This window comes from Oreochromis aureus, linkage group 5 (genome assembly GCF_013358895.1).
Source record: "Oreochromis aureus strain Israel breed Guangdong linkage group 5, ZZ_aureus, whole genome shotgun sequence".
In the NCBI taxonomy this organism is placed as follows: domain Eukaryota; kingdom Metazoa; phylum Chordata; class Actinopteri; order Cichliformes; family Cichlidae; genus Oreochromis; species Oreochromis aureus.
Window position 1 is genome coordinate 9,384,852 of NC_052946.1, and position 19,187 is coordinate 9,404,038.

The following is a 19,187-nucleotide window of genomic DNA, read 5'->3' on the forward strand; positions in this document are numbered from 1 at the left end:
CAGACCAGATGCTGTTAATGTTTCTGTTTTGATGCCCTTCGTGTTGTTTTCTTCTTGCTTCTTGCTCGCAGACCACAAAAACGGTTACATGTCATACTTAATGGTCTCTCTGGTTTTAGCTCAGTTAAGGTCTCTGCCTGCTGCACTTACTTCGTCTGATGTTTTTTGCTGTTGTTGGCATCTTGGTTAGTTTGTCATTCTGTTCTGTGGGTCTCTCTGAGTTTTTTGGACAAGTTGGTTTGTGGAAGCTGTAAATGGACAAAAGGAGAGCAGCAAGTGAGGGGGAAAAGCATTAGACTTTCAAGCTGTAAAAGCAAAACAATGAACCTAAGAAATTCTCAAATTTAACACAGAGGCAGGTGGTTTGTTTGTTTTATGACCTCTTTTTTAACCACAGAGTCATTTAAACCAGTTTCAAAATGCAAATATGGATTGGTTCAGCTTTGTGCTTTGCAATGCAGCCTAGTGGACTATTTTTCAGCTACTGCCTCATCTCTCTTCCTAACCTCAATTTTTGGATGCTTGTGTGTTTCTTTACCACAAGAACTGGGTTCTTTGTCTGTGCTTTGAGCACTTTTTCTGTCTTCATGGCAACTCCTAAGAATATTTACAGTTAAAATTTTAATTTGCTCTCATGTGGTGTGTTTTCAAGTCAATAAAATATTGAAAAGCAATGAGACATGTTTTCCATCTGCTGTGCAGCAGCTGTTTCAGAATTTGTGACCATATAAACAGTAAAAGTATTGAATTAGACATACTTGCAGCAGTAAAGCAGGAACAGATGCCCTGTTTTTTATATTTAGGCTCTTTGCACTACAAACTCCATGCACATATAAATCCCCATTTGACTCGCAATGAACTCAACTCCACTTCAAATCAAGGCACCTCATGAAATTGCTCTGACAATGCCAGCACCTTTGGGAGCTCTCGGCCCACTGAGAGCGCTTGTATTCATACGACAGGATAAAAATAGAGGTATTCTACCGTATTGGTGGCTTAATACTGACAGGACAGTATTCCCATAAGACCTCCCATAAGTCTTTACTTTAAAGTGATGTCTCCGTGAGTCTCACAGGTTCTGCAGTGTGCCTGCGCAGGACAGGGGGGGTAGACATGTGCACTTCACAGCTGCACATCTGTTGTGGTTTCTCAGACATGTGTTATACGGCCAGATAAGGCCATATCACTGATCTGATTATCTAGTCACTAAATTGGATTGGGAATGATAAGCCAGAGGGACTCACATGTACAGATGCAGATATCATCTGCTAGGTCTCTACTAATCACGAACCGTGGCCACGAAATGGATTTAGACACTTCAGAATGGAAATGTTTTGATTTAACAGATGGGAACGGGAAGACTCAAAGGAATTTCTAGTGTCGATAACTTTACGTGTGTTAAGGGCACAATTTCTGTTATCAGATGAAACCCTGCCAATACATCAGAGTATCAGATCACTTACCCGGGATGAAAATCAGATTAAGAAGCAACATTAGGAATCAAATTGAACATTTCTTATATAGGGCACCCACAGCTACTGTACCTCTGCAAGCTACTTGGCAACCCACCTTGTTCTTGCAACCTAGCTCTCCCTGTCATGCTGTATCCAGCTTAGTCAGTGTACTGGGTCTTTGTGCTGTTGTCTCAGATATAAATGACTGCAGAGCAAAGATTGAAATGCAGTTTTCAGACAGCTGGTCAGCTGTTTTAAATATTTGCAAATAATTGTCTGTAAAGTGTATGAAAATTGTGTCATAATTTCCCAGAGCCATGTTTTTAAATTGTCCAAGAGTAACCAGGTGATTGACAGCTGACCAACAGCTGTATTTCTCTTTAAATTCACTCGTGACTTTTGATTACGTAGGGTTCCAAAGCATCGTACTTCAGTTTTTTATATTTGCAAAACAGTTCTTAGTGTTTCAGATTTAGATCATAATACCCTCTCAATAACTTCACCCCGTGCATGGCCTCAAGGCTCATTACAGACTGATAGTGTCTCCTCCCCTCCCCCCCGCCCTCTGCTCCGTCCCTCTTTGTTTCACTGGGACGCCTGTGGTGATGTGCACAGTGGCCATTCATGTTTTTCGTCTCTTGGATATGATATTGAAAACTTCTGACACTGGCTCTTTATGCTTCTTCTAAGAAATGCCTGGGCAAATCTGTGCACCCGCAGTCCCTTGAGGCAACATTTTGTCATGGCAGTCAGTGTTGGGGCTGTTGACTCATATTGTGGCCTCTAGGCCCCCTGCACCCTTCCCCCAGCTCCTGACCTCCTCCTCTTCATAGCATCTGGGTTATTCACACACATGGTTTGTCGTGGCCTGTGGCCTCCAGCGTGCCCCTAAGGGCCATCCTGTACAGCAAGAGGAGCTGGCCCCAAATCCCCAGTCACAACCCAAAAGCCGATAGGTGCATGGTGGCAGCCTGAAGCCCCGGGCCCTTGCCTCTTTCCCTGTCTTCCTTTCTTTTTCCACCCCCCACACTGCCCAAACACACACAGACACACACACGCAAAGCTTTTCTGTCTCACCAATGATTGCCAAATGGAGCTCTATCACACAGTGTTAATTGGCTGTAATTAAGATGTCTTGTGGTTTCTTAAACAGATGCGGTGACATTTTCAGTCAAGATGCATAATAGTAATCTCTCGCTTACGCTGCCTTGGTTGTCAAATCTGAAAGCTTTTGTCTTTAAAGGATTAGTTCTTTCTGATTTATTGATTTCAAGCCATGCGTCAGGGGGAGGTTAACAACAGTGAGAACACACAAGATGCATAACATCTGATATTCAGCATAGCCATGCTTGCACTATTAAAGCCCTTTAAAAAGTAGGACATAGACTATGCATGACCAAAGATGGCCTTTTTAATGTTTTATGTTCCACATTTGTTCATCTGTGATGTATGATTACAGATCATGCTCTGATCGGGTGTCATGATCTCAGACAGCTGTGTCCACCTCCTACATTTCTAACTACAACTGACAGTCGGGAAGCGTGATAAGTGTGTGTGTGTAGGGTCCTGTGAGGAGACGGTACTGTAAGTGAGAGTGCTGACCTGCGTGCGTTTGTGTGTGTGTCAAGCATACTGTCCAAAATGTCTTCCATTCAGTGTGTCAGCTGCAGTCTCTGTATGTGGCAAAACTCATCAGCTGCAGGCGTGTGTGGGTGACAGCTGTTTCCCTGCCCTGCTCCAGCTCTGTTCTGTTCACCGGGAGGCCTACCCCGTTTAGACTATTAATCTACCACTTACTGTACACGGTAATTGCCATCCAATGTTGAAAAGAGCCCCGGGACAAGAAACCGTGATGATCTTGGCAGCGTGGCTTCCCCTGTCATGCCCTGCCTTGTATTCTCTATAGATTCAAGCCTATTAACACGAAGCTTCAGGGATAGAATACGGCTAAATTGTAACAGCTTGCCTGTCTGTACTCTTATTACATTTTCAATCCACATGTCACAAGTGAAATAAGAGCTTTATGTGAGGAGAAATGGTGTGGCATTGGCAAAAAAAAAAAAAAAGGTATGAGGAAAACCCTCCAGACAGAATAATTTACCACAAAAGGATTGCCTCCATTTGCCCCCAAGGGTTGTCTGACACCCTGTTACCCCATCTGCTGGCAATAAAGGTGCATTGCAGCGTCCACAACAATGATTGTATTCTGTCCGAGGTGAAGTACAACAGCAGCTGGAAAAGAATGAGCCTTTAAGTGAGCACAGCCTTGTGAAACCACATGACTAATTCAGAGAAATGGAGTGACATAAAAGTGACATCAGAGGGGGTGACGGACCGTGGTGTGACCTCATGGTATTTACGGCTGCTGTGACAGTAGACGATAAGAGGGAATACAGGTGATAAATTCTCTCTGTGAAAGCATTTTATTTAGCTGTCGAAGAATCACTTTACCTTGAAATGAGTGGACAAATTTGTACTTACAAGCTGGTTTTGTGTGAAATTTGAGAAGTTAGAATGAGTGTGTCACTATGATCACCAGGAGACAAAGAAACCTATTTTAGGCATGCAGAGATCAAATCTGTTTTTTTGGTTATGTTGTCTTTTTATGTTGTTTTTAAGCTTCAAGCTCATTTAGATTAATGGCACCCATCTTTACAATTTTGGTTTGTTCTCATGAGTTTGCAGACACAATAAGCAGAAGATGCGCCATTTGTCACGATTGGCCGACACCACAGAGCCCAAAATGCAAGTAACTTGGGAACATAATGGAGCAATTATGTGCTAATTAGCCACACATCCCCTCTAAGAGTTAGAGACTGAATGTCTATTGAATATGAGATTCAGTATTTGAGTAGTTGTCACAAGGTGTATACAGTACTGCATGTGCCCAAAAAAGCAGTTATTTAAGATTTAACATTACTTACAGATCACACAGAGCTTTTAAGCTACTGTAAATATTTACAGTATAGTATATATACATATATACATATAATATATATACAGATAGATACATATTTAGAATATCTATCTGATAGATATTCTAAATATGTATCTACTCGACAGCTGTAGATACATTGATAATATTGATATTAACTTTTTTCTGGGAAAGTTAATATCAGTTAGTTCCTCTGTAAGTACTTGGTATAGAGAGTAAAACTGTATATGTGACTAAAAGACAGCGTCTGCATGTCCTTAAACTGATTATTGTTTGTTTAACCAGTGTACCTAGCTAATTTATTGTTCACTCTACATAATGAATGTAGCCAATACTTAATGGGTTCATTTAATTTTGCAAGAATCAATGAGTGATCTTTTTTTTTCCTTTTTTTTTTTTTTTTTTTGCAAGAAATTGTTTTCAGGCAGTTTTAATGCTTATTAGCCAGACACTTTATCTGACATGCTCTAAGTAGAAAGTCGAGATGTTTACATGGCAGAAATGTGTGCCACAGATGCATAAGCCCCTGTTCATGTTTCAGAGTGATGTGGACCAGAACACATCGGCCTCCTTTGCACACATGGTAAGCACGTGTGTGTGTTCAACAGCAGCAACGGTGTCCACCATATGTTTGGCTCTCTCACCCTCTGCCCTCCAGGCAGCTGTGGCTTTGCATGCCTGTCCGTGTTTATTATAGTTAGCTGCAACTTTACATTTAGAACAGTGAATCCTTTCACTTAGAAATAGATCCATCTGATTCAAGTGAGATGGATTACAACATCACATGTATTTAATCCTTCATGGAGGCTTGTTTGCACTTTGATATGATTTTAAAATGAATGCAATCAAATGAAAGTGTATCTCTGGCATGCTGTTCAGTGCAGTGATGGCACATTACCAGTCTTTTGTTTGCCAGGGGCTGCCAATCTGAAAAAAAGCTGACTTAAATGAAATAGGAAGGGAGCTAAAACAGACAGTGGATGAACTGAGGGGCCAAGGCCCAGCATGAGTTAGAGAAGCATGATTTTTTTTTTTTTTTTTTTTTTTTTTTGACCTGTGAATCATGCAAAGCTACTCTAAAGTCAAAAATAGGGAGCTGGGAATGAGGATTATAGCGACATTCTTGAAGTACAGCACATGGATTTGTTTGTGCTTTGATGGGAAACTTTCATTTTGTAAGTTATAATTTGTGTAAAAAGCCAATGTCACAGTTACTCAGAGTTGCCTGTGCACTTCCTGCACAGAGACGGTGCATGCATAGCTGCACACACAATGCATTTTAGATAAATGGCGGCTGCTGATGGGTGTTAAGATTGTGTTTGTTTACACACAAACCTTCACTTCCTACCCTGCATTTTATTGGTAATTAATAATACACATTTTTCACTAATAGGCTCCTTCTCTCACCTCTGTCTCCACCCTGCGTCTGCGTTGTCATTGCAGATGTAGCAGACGGTTACATTGATCATGCTCATTGAAACAGCACCGTGTTGTCTGTGGCCACTTTTAAATTTCTCAGAAACTGGGATCACATAAACAAACATCTGGATATTGCTTCCATGTGAGCCGCAGCACTCTCCCATCTCTCCTTTCGTGCTGTTTTTGCTCAACCTTCTCCAAGTTGTAGGTCTGACTCAGGTGTTCAGCTCACGCGTGAAGTTCACCTATTATTTACAGCCATATGAAAGGAAGAAACAAGGCATGTTTGCATCAAAGCCCTCCCGAATGATTTTCCCCAGACGGTATCACTTTTAGTTTTGCCTCGTCAGTTTTACCAGCCATGCTGATCCAAACAGGACCAATTATTTTTAGTGCTCCTGCAGAATATAGTGGGTGGGAATGTCTGGACTCCTCAGGAAATTGCTCCCCACATCCCAGACAAAGTGACGGACCATTCCCACACCCTTTCTCAGACAATGAAACTGAAATAAATGCTGAAATAAAAAAGTAATGCGAGAGATGAAGTCATTTGCTTTTGCACAATCCCCCCCCTCAAAAAAACTAACCATTTAACATTATACTACTGTGAGCCGGAGATGAACGAATGTATGTCTTTAGAGTGGCCAGCCGAGGTTTGTTCACATGTAAGTTGTATTAGTATCCAAGTGTGTTTATGTGGTGGGAGATGGAGCCTTTGCAGCAGGGGCTTTGTGGTTCTGTCCTGCCCTCCCCTGCACTCTGTGAGGCAGTGTTTTGGACCGGGGCCCAGGACCAAGCCGGAGGCACGCTGCTCTGCTCCAGCCTCTCCAGAGCGCCGACTCTCACTGACATTACATCAGCTGGGGGAGACATAGTAGACCAGTGTGTGTCTGTGTGTGTGTTTGTGTGTGCTGGAGTGTAAGTGCTCCCTTTAAGCTTGTTGCTCTCAAGCAAAACAAAGTGGTCTGCAGATCAGCTCTTCTACTCATTCTGAAAGTGCAAGGTGTCACCAGTAGAAGAAGAAAGAAAGGTGGCCAGCGGGGAGAAAGAGCGCTCGGACATGGCTGTGCGTATCATACGCGGGATGGAGGATCTGGTGGCATCGGGTAGCCAGCTTGTCTGGAGCCTGGCGCATCAGACACTGAGGAGCTGGTACAATCGTGGGCTGATGCCATGCAGACGCTTCCTAGAAGCCTGGTTCAGGATTGGGAAATGCTACCAGGTATGAGGGCATTAGCGTAAATATCTCAAGTGGGAGGAAGTCAGATAAAGCTGATTTTACTAGCTGCCTGGGCAGCACTTGTGATTAATTACTGTATTGGATTTTTATGGCCAAACTTTCCTCTGACTGAAGTGAGTCAGTGCTTTTTTCCTCATCTGGCTCATTAGTGCATGCATGTGTTTATTTGTGTGAACGTGAGGAGGCACAGGCTGCCTCATGGTGAGTCACAAAGTCTGTTTTTTAACAAGGGTCCCTCTCCCAGGACACGTGGTAATCATTTGGAAAGCAGCGTGACCGGCCGTTTGATCTCGGCGTCCGGGTAACAAGGGGCACTTCCAAAGATTTCTTTGAAATGCGTAGTTCCTGGAACACCTGAACACGTCTGCATGGTTTACGTATCTTACTTTCATGGACGTCATCTGGGCAGACTCAGGTTTCTCTCTCAGGTTTTGCTCTTTCCCTGCATGCTATCATGTGAAGGTAAAGTTAATTTGCGTCTTTGAAAGAGCAAACAGAAAACCTGACACTGGCTTCTTTCAAAAGGAGTTCTGAGAAAAGACAGGTATCACATCCCTTTAATTTTAAAGCAGCGCTATTTTCATTTTCATAGTACTTGAAATTGACTTCCTCAACCCCCAAATGCACATAATACAACAATTAAATGTAAGCATTCCTCTGTGTCACTGAAAAGTTTGTTGTTTCCTAGGATTAATGGCTGAAGCTTCCGGGTGGGCCTGTCTGTGTAACTTTCAGTGTGTATTATTTGTTTAACCTCTTCATATATTTATAATATTAGAGTTTTGTCTTCCTTTGTATAACCACTACTTATCCATGTCAATACAGCCTGTATTATTTGAACAAACTGATAACTAGATTGGGAAACCCTGGGTTAATTTAGTGAGTTGATAACCCGATTTTTGTGACTGTTTATCCTGATAGGGTACATGAATCCAGATACCCTGGGTATGTTGAACTTGGATCGTAGTACAGTCCTCTGGACTGAAGGAACTGATCTCTGCTAGTCATCATAAAGAACAATACAAGACCTTGTTTCTGCTGTGCACATTATTTTACGGAGGACAGGATACCGTTATAGACACTTTTAACAAATAATTACACACTGACACGGAGAGTAAAAACTTAGGGATGAGAGGCTTTGTGTCCCACACAGTTTTAGATAGTGAGCTCACATTTAACGACTTGCTGTGAGTTTAAAATCGGACCATTATCTAAAGACCTTTGTCCCTTTCTTTCTGTTTTGATGTCCCCGGCTTACAACAATACAGCATTGATAGATAGGCTCTTGGAAGGATTGTGGCTTGGACAGCAACAACAACTCATAAAAGGGTTGCTATAGTGATTAATCCCTGTTTAAACAATGGACATTACTGTCATCTACTATCTTATCAAGGCAAATCTTGTTATGTGTGGCGTTCAGGAGAGTCCTAAATGCAAAAATGTGGCTAACAGGTAATATAACAATATCAATTTTAATAAGACTTACAAAAACTGTTGCAAGACACAGTTCAAACATAAACCAGCAGAAGATCAAACAGCACAACACCAAATCAGAAAGGCAACCGTACAGGTGGCCAGTAAACAGATAAATTGATGACTAACAAGGGGAGGACAGGAGTCTAAATACACAGGGAATTAATGAGACTCTGGTCAACACAATCAAGAGGCATACGACAATAACAAGGCTAGGAAAAAAAACCCCAACAACAACAAAAAGAGAGAGTAAAAACATGACATGACGCACAAGGAAAGATAAGAAAGAAACACTGACAGACACAGGACAAAAGAGAGCAAGACACAAAGAAGTATGAACAGAGAACCAAATAATGGGCCGACCACAACAAAGCTCCCAAAGATGTGTTTCCCATACAGTCGAGCTGCTGTGATTCTTTCTTTGTTATTGGCAGAGATTCAGAGGCTTAAACCTTTGGACACGTGCACAGTAGACGGAGGAGGTAGTGTTAAAATCTGGAACTTTACAGCTTTCAGCAAAATTATGGCACAATAAAAAGTTAGCATGACTGTACACACAACCGAACACACAACACACGCATCCAGCTGTCTCTGGAAGCGTAAGTCTCACTGAGGTTTTGGGTGTTGAAAAACAGCAGCTTGGAAAAAAGCAGCCTGTGCTGTATAAAAGTGAAATGACTGCTCTGTTGTGGTGCTGAGAACGATATGTCCTAGTACATTTAAGGTTAACACAGTGCAAGAAGACGTCTTCCCTGCCTGTGGTCTCCCTGAATGGAGGTCAGCATGACCCTCAGTTACCACCACAGAGGCCAACTAGCTGAATGTCATGTTTTGGGGTTTTTTTTAGCTGAAGTTAGAGAAATAAAAGGTAACCTGAATACATTTGTTGGCAGAAAACAGCATCCAGTTAACATGCAGTTAGCAGATCTTGACATTACAGGTTTGCCTAGTGTTGCTGGGATCAGCTAGTAGGAAAGTACTGCTAACTGAACTAAGTTGCCCATCTCATAAGGACACTGTTATTGCATTAAAAACATTATTCAGCTCAACCCAATTTCCTTTATATAGCACCAAATCCCAAAAGTTGTCACCTCAAGTAGGGTAAAGCCCCTGCAATGACAGAGGAAAAAACCCTAACAATCAGACAACCCCCTATGAGCAAGCACTTGGAGACAGTGGGAAGAAAAAAATCCATTTTAACAGGAAGAAACCTCCAGTAGAACCAGGCTCAGGGAGGGGCAGTCATGTCCCGTGACTTGTTGGGGGTGAGTGGAGGAAGATAGAACAAAAGACACTGTGCGAGAAAGCCAGACTTTCAAAATAAAAGATTAAATAGTATAGTGGTGTATAAACACGTGGTGAGTTCCAATGATGAAGAAATGCTCAGTGTGTCATGGCAAGCACTCAGCAGCTGGGGTCTGTTACAGCTTAACTAAATGATCACCTGATCCAGCCCTAATGAGAAGCTTTATCATTATCACTTCTTCCCTCTAGTGTGTTTCACAGGCTCAATCTACTGCATGAAATTACAAAAAACACTTTGAGCAGGTCAAACTAAGTGGGACTGAAGTTTTTGAAAGATGAAATAACACTGAACCATGTCAATGTTTCAGCTGTGTTTGTAGTTGAACTTCCTTTTGACCGTACCAAGCTAGCTGCTTCCCATTGTTTCCCATCATCATGCTAATCTAAGCTAACAGCTGCTCATGACAGCCTTATATGCAGCTACTCTACAGTTAGGAGTGTTTGAATAAAGCAAATATAAAGTGTTTTCATAGTACGTTGTAACAGACTGATACCTCTACTAGCAAGGAATATATGTTAACTCAAGGAAATAAATATAACAGTGTCGCTGCATTCCTCAGTGCTACGTAGAAATCCCTTTTCTGTATTAATGGCACTTGGAGTGTGTAACACGTCTCAAATGATCAGAACCAGATCAAAGTGTTGGTGGCAGCTCAACACGCTGAAATAAAACTCAGTTATAAGTTATCACAAGACAATAATGTTTACGGTGCTCTGCAGTGAAAGGCAGTTCTGCTGACTGCAACATAATGAGTCTTACAAACCATTCATCATAAACAATAGACTGGGAATTCAATTAAACTCTGGAGGAGGACAGCATTGTCTTTCACTGCTCTTTCTTTACAGGAGAGGAAAAAGTGGGATGACGACATCTTAAATGTTTTCATAGGACTAGTGTTGATGCAGAGGAAGGATATGTGGGTGAAAAGGACACACCAGCAGACAGGATATGGGATCCTGTCTGGCGGCAAAAGAATCTCCAACTCTTTGTCTGAGATTCACTGCGGCCTTATAAAAAGCAGACCTGTGGCCAAAGTGTTGCCAGTGGACGTTTAAACAATAGTTTTCAGACATGTGAAGAGAATGATCTTGTGAAGACTTTGATCTTTGGGAGCGTGGGTCCCAAATGGGTGCTTAGCTTGTGGATTTTCTTACCTATTCACTCCTTCATCACAAAGCCAATCGTGACACTGAAAGAGGGCCTGAAAACAGGCCTGAAACAGTGGAGGCACAGCTTTGAGCTGAGAGGCACAGGTGGATGTGGAGACAGTGAGGTGTTTTGGTGTTGTCTTACAGGAGTTGTCTTTGTTTCTCCCCTCTAGATGACAGAGGGCCGCCTGTGCCAAGTTCACCTCCTTGATGACCGCAAGCTGGAGCTGCTGGTTCAGGTACCTCACCCTTTTAATTTATTTCACATTGTATTTATGGTGTTTTATGTTTAAAAAAATAATAGTAGTAGTAGTTTAAACTGAACTCCTGCATATTATCTAAAACTTTGCAGCCCAAGCTTTTGTCCCGTGAACTGCTAGATCTGGTAGCGTCACATTTTAACCTGAAGGAGAAAGAGTACTTTGGATTGTGCTTCATAGATGACACGTAAGTACATTTCCACATGTGTACACTTTAATGCAAAAGTGCACTTGAGGAAAATTTACTTTAACAATAAAAGGGAAATAAATGGAAAACAAAAATAGCTGTATTGCAAACATGATTTTTGTTTTTTTCCTTTTGCAATTTATCCTGGCTCAGTGGCCAGAGTAACTGGCTCCAGCTAGATCGTAAAGTCCTTGATCATTACTTCTCCAAAACTTCAGGGCCTTTGGAGCTCAAGTTCCTTGTGAGGTGAGTGAGTGTTTTACTGGAAGCATCAGCCTATCATATCTTATTGTTCTACACACTATAATAATGAGAGCCCCGTTTTGAAGCAACATCCACTGTTTTGTCATGACCAGCAGGTGGCAGTAATGGAACATGGTTTAAATCCAGCTGTATATCTTCCAAACAGCATTACTGTATTGAACATGATGATGTGCTTAATGCTCAAACACTGGCTGACTTGCACTGGCAATCTGTTTCTAGTAAGCCTTACTGACCCAAAATAAACTTTTCACAGGTTTTACATTGAGAAGATCACCCTCTTGAAAGAGAACACAACAGTGGAGCTGTTCTTCCTAAATGCTAAATCTCTAGTGTTTAATGTAAGTGTTTGTGAGCAAAATGTGTCCTTTACACACACACACACACACACACACACACACACATATATCTATCTATATATATATATATATATAGAGAGAGAGAGAGAGAGAGAGAGAGAGAGAGAGAGATAGATAGATAGATATAGATATATATATATATATATATATATATAGAGAGAGAGAGAGAGAGAGAGAGAGAGATAGAGAGATATATAGATATAGAGATATATATATAGATATATCTAGATATAGACATATATATATATATAGATATATATATATAGAGAGAGAGAGAGAGAGAGAGATAGAGAGATATATAGATATAGAGATATATAGATATATCTAGATATAGATATATATATATATCTATATAGATATATAGATATATATATAGATATATAGATATCTATATCTATATCTAGATATCTATATCTATATATATCGATATATATCTATATCTATATATCTATATATATCTATAGATATATATCTATATCTATAGATATATATTATTTTTTTTTGTATAAGGGTATCCAAAATTGGCATTTGCACAAATTGCACACAATAGCTGATTGCATTATGAGAAGACGTGTAACAGCTCAGGGTAATATAATTTTGAGTAAATATTAAGAAAAAAATCTACATGATGCACATTTTAAAAATAAAACATGCACAATCCTCTCTACAGAATTAATAATACCCATTTTGATTTCCTATTGTTTTAGCATGACAAATCACAAATCCCAATCATTTTGCTTCAGATGTAACAACTTCACATAGCCTGCTGTGTGCTGATTTCCTTTGCTCATGGTTCTTTACACTGAATTGTTGTGCCTACGTAATTTTTATTCATAATATACTGTTAACTGGGGTTATATATCTCTCAGTAGGCCCTCTACCACCGCTCAAGAGCAGAATGATGCTTTCAGTGGCAATTGGAGACCACCTAGTGTTGTTCTAATTTACTAACGGTGTTATCCAAGTCGAATGTTAATGTTTAGGGTACATTCAAACAGGAAAAAAAGGTTTCAACACAGAAATGAAAAACTCAGAGCTCCGGAGTCACTTTCCCTTTGTATTTTAGTTAAATTATTTATACAAAATTAACCAAAATTATTATGCTACTTGCTGACAAGAGTTAATAAACGTTAATAGATACTAGTGTTTGATTATGTTTAATTATTTTGAAATAAACTGTTAAAATGTGTGAAGTTCTGCGCAAATTTGCTAAAAGAGGACAGGGGAACGTGGGGTATACGAGGAGCACATGAAGGCAGCACGTGATCAAACGTTGCGGTTGCCGTTTTTTCTTTTCGCGGGGAGAGCAGACTGATCTCCATGGGAGACGCAGACTGTTGAACCTGCTTTCGGACCGTACCACTTTGCCGAGGGGGCAGCAACTTCAGTCAGGGCATTAACCCAGGCTCTCTCTGCACTCCGGCGTGTGCGTTACGTTTTAGAGTAAACGATAGGATAATTCGGGGACTGAAAAACATGTTAAATCCTCTTCACGGGCAGTTCTTTTTGTAACACGGGGTTGACTTTGCGAGAGTGGTTCAGTCGGTAACGGTGGGACCGAGGTACGGGACGGGAAGGTTTTTCTCTCAAGTCAAGTGTTTCAAACGGGCTACACATTGTCTTTTTAAATACGCTTGTCAATTTTTTCTTCTTCTTCTTTTTTTAACAACAGGAGACCATTGAAGTGGAGAGTGAAAATGTGTTCAAGTTAGCCGCGTTCGCATTGCAGGTAAGAAAGAGTTTGTCGCAGCCTTTCCAGGCTGAAGTGTTGTCACTCAGCCCAAACGAGGACGCTCGGTGGGCTCGCAACATTTGAAAATAGTTGTCTCTTGAGGGGGGGGGCTACAGTCGGAGCTGTTGTTAACGAAACTGTGCCTTTTTATATCAACAGTGATGTCTAAAATCACATTATGCTTCGACTACATTCTTGCTTTTAGTTATTAGCTATTGAAATGAATAAAATGCTAAATTAAACGTGTTGATGTTTACTATGTAATGTTGCCTTTGTAGGGATTGACCTAATGTTGCGGTAATGTTAGCTACTAGCACAGTTTATCAAGTCTTGACTTTTCTAGCAATATTTTCACTAATTTCTTTGTTTTCCCATTTTTAGGAGGCCAAAGGAGATTACAGCAGGTAAGAACCCCTTGAAATATTGCCTGGTTCAAAGGTCTTTATTACATCAAGTTGATTTTCATTCAAAACATACTTGGAATGAGAAATGCAACATGAAGCTTTCTGGTTAGAATGAGATTTTTAAGTACTATCTGTTGAAGATTAGAAAGATGTTTTGATGTATTGGATAAACGGATTTCCATACAAATGTTTATAAGTTAGGTTCTGCACTTGAATGCAGGCTTTGCATAATCTATAAAGTATTTGTTCCTGTAAAGGAAGCAGAGTTTGCCAAGTTCATTGGTCAGTTCTGTGTGTTTAAACGATGGCTGTCTGTTAATGTACAACTTGCCGGCTCAGATTTTGTATTATGGTGGACTTATCTGAGTTAATAATTTTCTTTTTCTTTTCTTTTTTTTCTGGTTGCTCTTGTGGCATTTACCTGAACCTCATGTGGCTTGACGTTATCCACATAATGCTTTCAAAGACAGATCTACTATTAATTCCCACCTTTGCATATGCAGATGCAGTGATGCAATGTGTTTATGCTCTAAACATGTGGAACACTTTACAGATTTACTTTTTGGCATGTAGTGATGGTGTCATCTCTTAATAAATGTCATGTACCTTGACAAACATGGCCTGTGTGACACATGAACAAACATGGGACGTAGTGTACACGATTGGGTCGATGACACTGGTGGGAGATTCTGTTCCAGAGCTCAATAATCTGTTCACTAGTTCTGATAATGCTTTCATAGTCAACTTGCTCTCAGAAGCCTGCCTAGTGATAAAATGTGTGTGTGGGGGGGGGTTTGTTTGGTTTTTTGGGGGTTTTTTTCCCTCCAGTCATAGAAGTGAAGGACATTTGCTGCCACTAGTAAACACTGGCCTGTCTGATTGAATGAGCAAGCAGCTTGAAGCAGCCTGAACCTGCATGTGTTGTCTCTTTGCTTTGCCTCTAAAGGCCTCTCCGTCCATTGTGCAAACACAAAGATTTGTGCTTTGTAAGGCGAGTGCGCTTGTGTTGTTTGAATGGCGATATATATGCAATGCTGAAAATGCAGTTCAACCTCTTGTCAAACCTTTGCCTTTGTTCTCGTGCAGAAAAATGGAAAAAACACAACTTGGCTGCATCTGCTTGTGCTCATTAACTTGCTCTGTTTTCTTACAAGCGCGACTGACCTGATAAATATTAATTACCATTTATTATAGCTTCAATGCAGATTTATTCCTCTTGTGTTTTGATTTCAGGCTTGTTATATCCTTAAAGTGTAACATGCACTTTACTGTCTGAACTTTCAGTTCATGTGGGTGTAGGGATGGGCTGTACTTTGCCCTGACTCTGAAAGCACAATAAAAGAAAACTGGCCAACAAATCTGGAAGAATCAGCGAGGATGATGGGAAGTTTCCAAATCAAACAGTTCTGTTTTTGTTTTTTGGGAGTTTTGTTAGTCTGTATTTGCAGGGATATCTACTTGCATTGTGGTTGCTAGATTTTAGGCTGTAAAACACACTAGATTTTGTTTACTTTACACATTAATAAATAGAATGGATTTCCCTCAGTGGCAAAATACTTTTTTCCCTTGTCTGACTTGATCATAGCACCCCCATCCCATTAATCTACCACCATTATTGTCCTGGTGCATCCCCCACTTCTCTGTGGAAGTATTTCTCATCCCTGTCAGTGATCTCCTTTATTTCTACTCCTGTGAGAGAATAGGCCAAGTAAATCCCCTCAGGAAGCATATGAATGTGCCTCCCATACACTGTATCAGCGAAGGGTCCTGGAGCAGTAAAGATTAGCTGCGGAGGAGTCAGGGAGCCCTCCGCATACAGACACAGCTGCCTTAAGAGGGATGAGCCAGACCCACTGTCCAATTGCAGACAACTTGGCGTCAGGAGGACTCACTGTAGTCATGCTTTTGTTTTGGTGTGGGCTGGCCCCCTGCTGTGATTTGAATTAATGCGCCATCAGGTCTCCTATTGTGTTCTGTGTTAGGATTCCTTTTCCTGTGCAGTATTGCATACTGATTCACACTTTATTGCTGTCTTCTCCGCACCTGCAGGTATAATTCACAGCAACAAGTTTCAGCAGTTCTCTGGGGTTTGGTGGAAGCATTGGAAATCACTGAACTGATTGATGGCTTTAATTATGCCTTACAGTTTTAAGAGCGGCTGGGGATTTTTTTTTCTTTCTTTTGCGTAATTGTAATTACCTTCAAAAGTAATCTTCAGACATTTGTCTATTCATCTGTTGGTCATTTCGAGTTAACTTGAGTGTCTGTTTAGTTCAAAATGTGCAGCGCATAAACCGGCATTACACCCAGACAGTTTTGGTCTTCAGTTCTATTTGCAGGTGTACCCTGTAGTTAGTGGTCGATTCACAGCAACCAGCTCTCTCATTGTGCTCCCTTCCAAAATCGCCATGTCTCAGCCCTGTGGAACAGCTGACACATGAGCATTATCGCTCCCACACTGGGTAGGCTGCTCAGGGTTGGGCTGCACCGGGTGTAGGAATTGCCCCCACGCTGCATTCTGCTGGAAGATAACAGACATAGTAATGAATTCCAGATTGCTGACACGGCAGTGCGGCTGCAGAGTAGATCACCTCAACAACACCAGGCCCCAGCTCCCCATAAAATGTATGCCATCAAACACACAGCTAAGTGCCGTGGCAGCAAAACCCAGTCAACCTAGGAGAGGTAACTACAGGGGAGAATGAGTCAGGAGCCTCTGTCCTCGTGGTGTTTCACTCTTTACCTTTGGTTTAGGGAGCAGGTTCACGTAGCTGGATCGTTAGGGTTCTGTCTTACCGTTTGATTCCATTACTCTCTGAAGAAGACGAGCTAAAGTGATGACCACAAAGTCCGCTTGAGGTTAAATGGTTATGATCTTAAAGTCATTCAATACTTATTTTGTTATGTCAAGATTATTGTAATTCAGTTAGATGGCACAAGAGCTGAGGATGTTCCAATAGCTTTATATTTAATATGTTGTGATCTAAATATTATAGGCCTGTCTGAGACGCCATGGATTGTTTTTAAACAGGACTGGCCCATACAGTACTTTTCAACACAGGCAGAGGCTGCCAAGTGCTTGTGAATGGCTTTTGTTCAGGTCTCCAGTGGACTGGCCCGCCAAGCCTGAGCCGTTTTTGTCTGACAGAAACTGTAGACCCAGTGCTCCCACCTACAAGAGGCTGCAGTGACTCATAGTTCAGTATCAGAGACCTTGACAGTCTGTAACACCACAGTTCTGTACAGATAAAGTGATTACAACAGTTGGTTGGTTTGTGCATGAGAGCACCCCTTCTTTGGCTTACCCGTGAAGAGGAATCGATATACTATTATTTACCTGCAGTAAATTACATAACTGAAGTGGCTTACTGCAGAGAACCTGCATAGAACAGCTTTGATATTTTTTTAAGAGATTATTTTTCTCCAAGCCCTATGTGACTTAAAAGCTCTGCATGTGCTGCGTAAATTAAGTCTGGCAAAACATGAATAAAGCCTAAGTTTTGTCTTGGCAAGACGTTTTACTCTTTCTACCTCAGATAAGAAAGATGAAAACAATATCCTGACAGTGCACCTTTTCTAAAGATCTCCAAGGGTGAGTTATTGCTGCCATGCCTTAAGATAGGAATCCAAAACACACTGTGAAAGTCCGAACATGTGGAGAAATGTTCTCGACACATTTTTAGACTTTGGGCTGAGATTCTTGCGTAAACACTGAAATTTGCTTTACTCATGGTCAACATTCTGGCACAGGCCACTTACTTTAAGGCCAAAACAGGATACCTTGGACTTCTAAGCATGATTTCCATGCATAGGAAGTCTTGTACACTATTGTGTGTTGACAGGCAATAACTGGTGCAATTTTGGTGCTTTACTGTCACACTGCCAGCTCTAGAGGAGAGCACAATAACTTTTTTTCTGTAAGTTATTATAAATTAACAGAAATTTTTTTTTTCCCCCTTCAGTGCTGAAACTGCTACATCAGACCTGAAACAGCTATCAGTCCTGCCCACCAGAGTATTAAGGGAGCACCCGTCTCTCAATTACTGGTAAGATATCTGAGATCTTGTGGTCTGAGAAAACCACAAAATGCACGACGGTGATGAATGATTAAGTAGTTTTGGATTAGCACCAAAGAAACTTAAGGGCTGTGGTGATGGCTGAAACCTTTCTTCACAATTTACTCTAACAAATCTGCTCACTGGTCAGCAACAACTGGTTGAACACAGCAGTTAACTCTACTGACTTTTTTAGGTGTCAAGGTTGAATGCAGACCTGGCTTCTTATTGGCAGAAGCTTTTTCCTCTGATAGGGTGACTCATTAGCATCTGGGTCGTGTTAATTACGTTTGCTCATTAGTCCTGGAGAGCACTGGGAGGTGCTGACAGCCACAGACTGTCTGAAAGATCACTGTCTGCCTCTTCAATCCACTTTGCTCTTGCTTATCTTGGTCATCTGCTGCAGTCTGTGAAGCTGATACAGCAGTTTAATATCCTAATTAAAATTACATTGTTATGACGCATGGGTGACCACATGTACACGTCTGTTGTTCTCGCATTCTCTGTGTGTTAAGTTTCAGTATGTTTGCAGTGTGGCTGTTAAGAAATGATTACAATGGGATGTAAATGTGAGGCGTTTGCAGGAGAGGTAGACGAGAGCCATTAGCAAGCCAGCAGGCCAGACTGCATTTTCTGCATGAGCAGTCAGAAAGTGTGTCGGAGAAATGGCCCTCGCACAGCAATCCCTCTGTGGCTTCAATATGCTACACTTGATGGATTATTCATTAAATGTTTTATCTATCCATTTACAGTGAGGAAAAAGTGATTGAACATTACAAGAAGCTGATAGGACTGACCAGAGGGCAAGCCATTGTTCAGTAAGTCATGAAAACAACTTTGTGTGTGTGTGTGTGTGTATGTGTGTGTGACTAAAAATGATTTACAGCTGAACTTCTCTTCTGCAGTACAGCAGCTTCTACGTCAGGTCTTACTCTTTAACCTAACATGTCTGCT

General features: G+C 41.1%; 1 protein-coding gene across 2 annotated transcripts in view; it reads left to right on the forward strand.

Moving 5' to 3' along the window:
- The window catches only part of frmd4ba (FERM domain containing 4Ba), a 47,307-nt gene that overhangs the window by 12,417 nt on the left and 15,703 nt on the right, over positions 1–19,187 (forward strand). For both annotated transcript variants that reach the window (XM_031731777.2, XM_031731778.2), the window contains exons 2-9: positions 11,149–11,214; positions 11,328–11,422; positions 11,576–11,668; positions 11,940–12,024; positions 13,715–13,771; positions 14,156–14,178; positions 18,141–18,224; positions 18,986–19,051. In XM_031731777.2, coding sequence (XP_031587637.1) covers positions 11,149–11,214; positions 11,328–11,422; positions 11,576–11,668; positions 11,940–12,024; positions 13,715–13,771; positions 14,156–14,178; positions 18,141–18,224; positions 18,986–19,051 — 569 coding nt within the window. The remainder of the gene's footprint in view (positions 1–11,148; positions 11,215–11,327; positions 11,423–11,575; positions 11,669–11,939; positions 12,025–13,714; positions 13,772–14,155; positions 14,179–18,140; positions 18,225–18,985; positions 19,052–19,187) is intronic.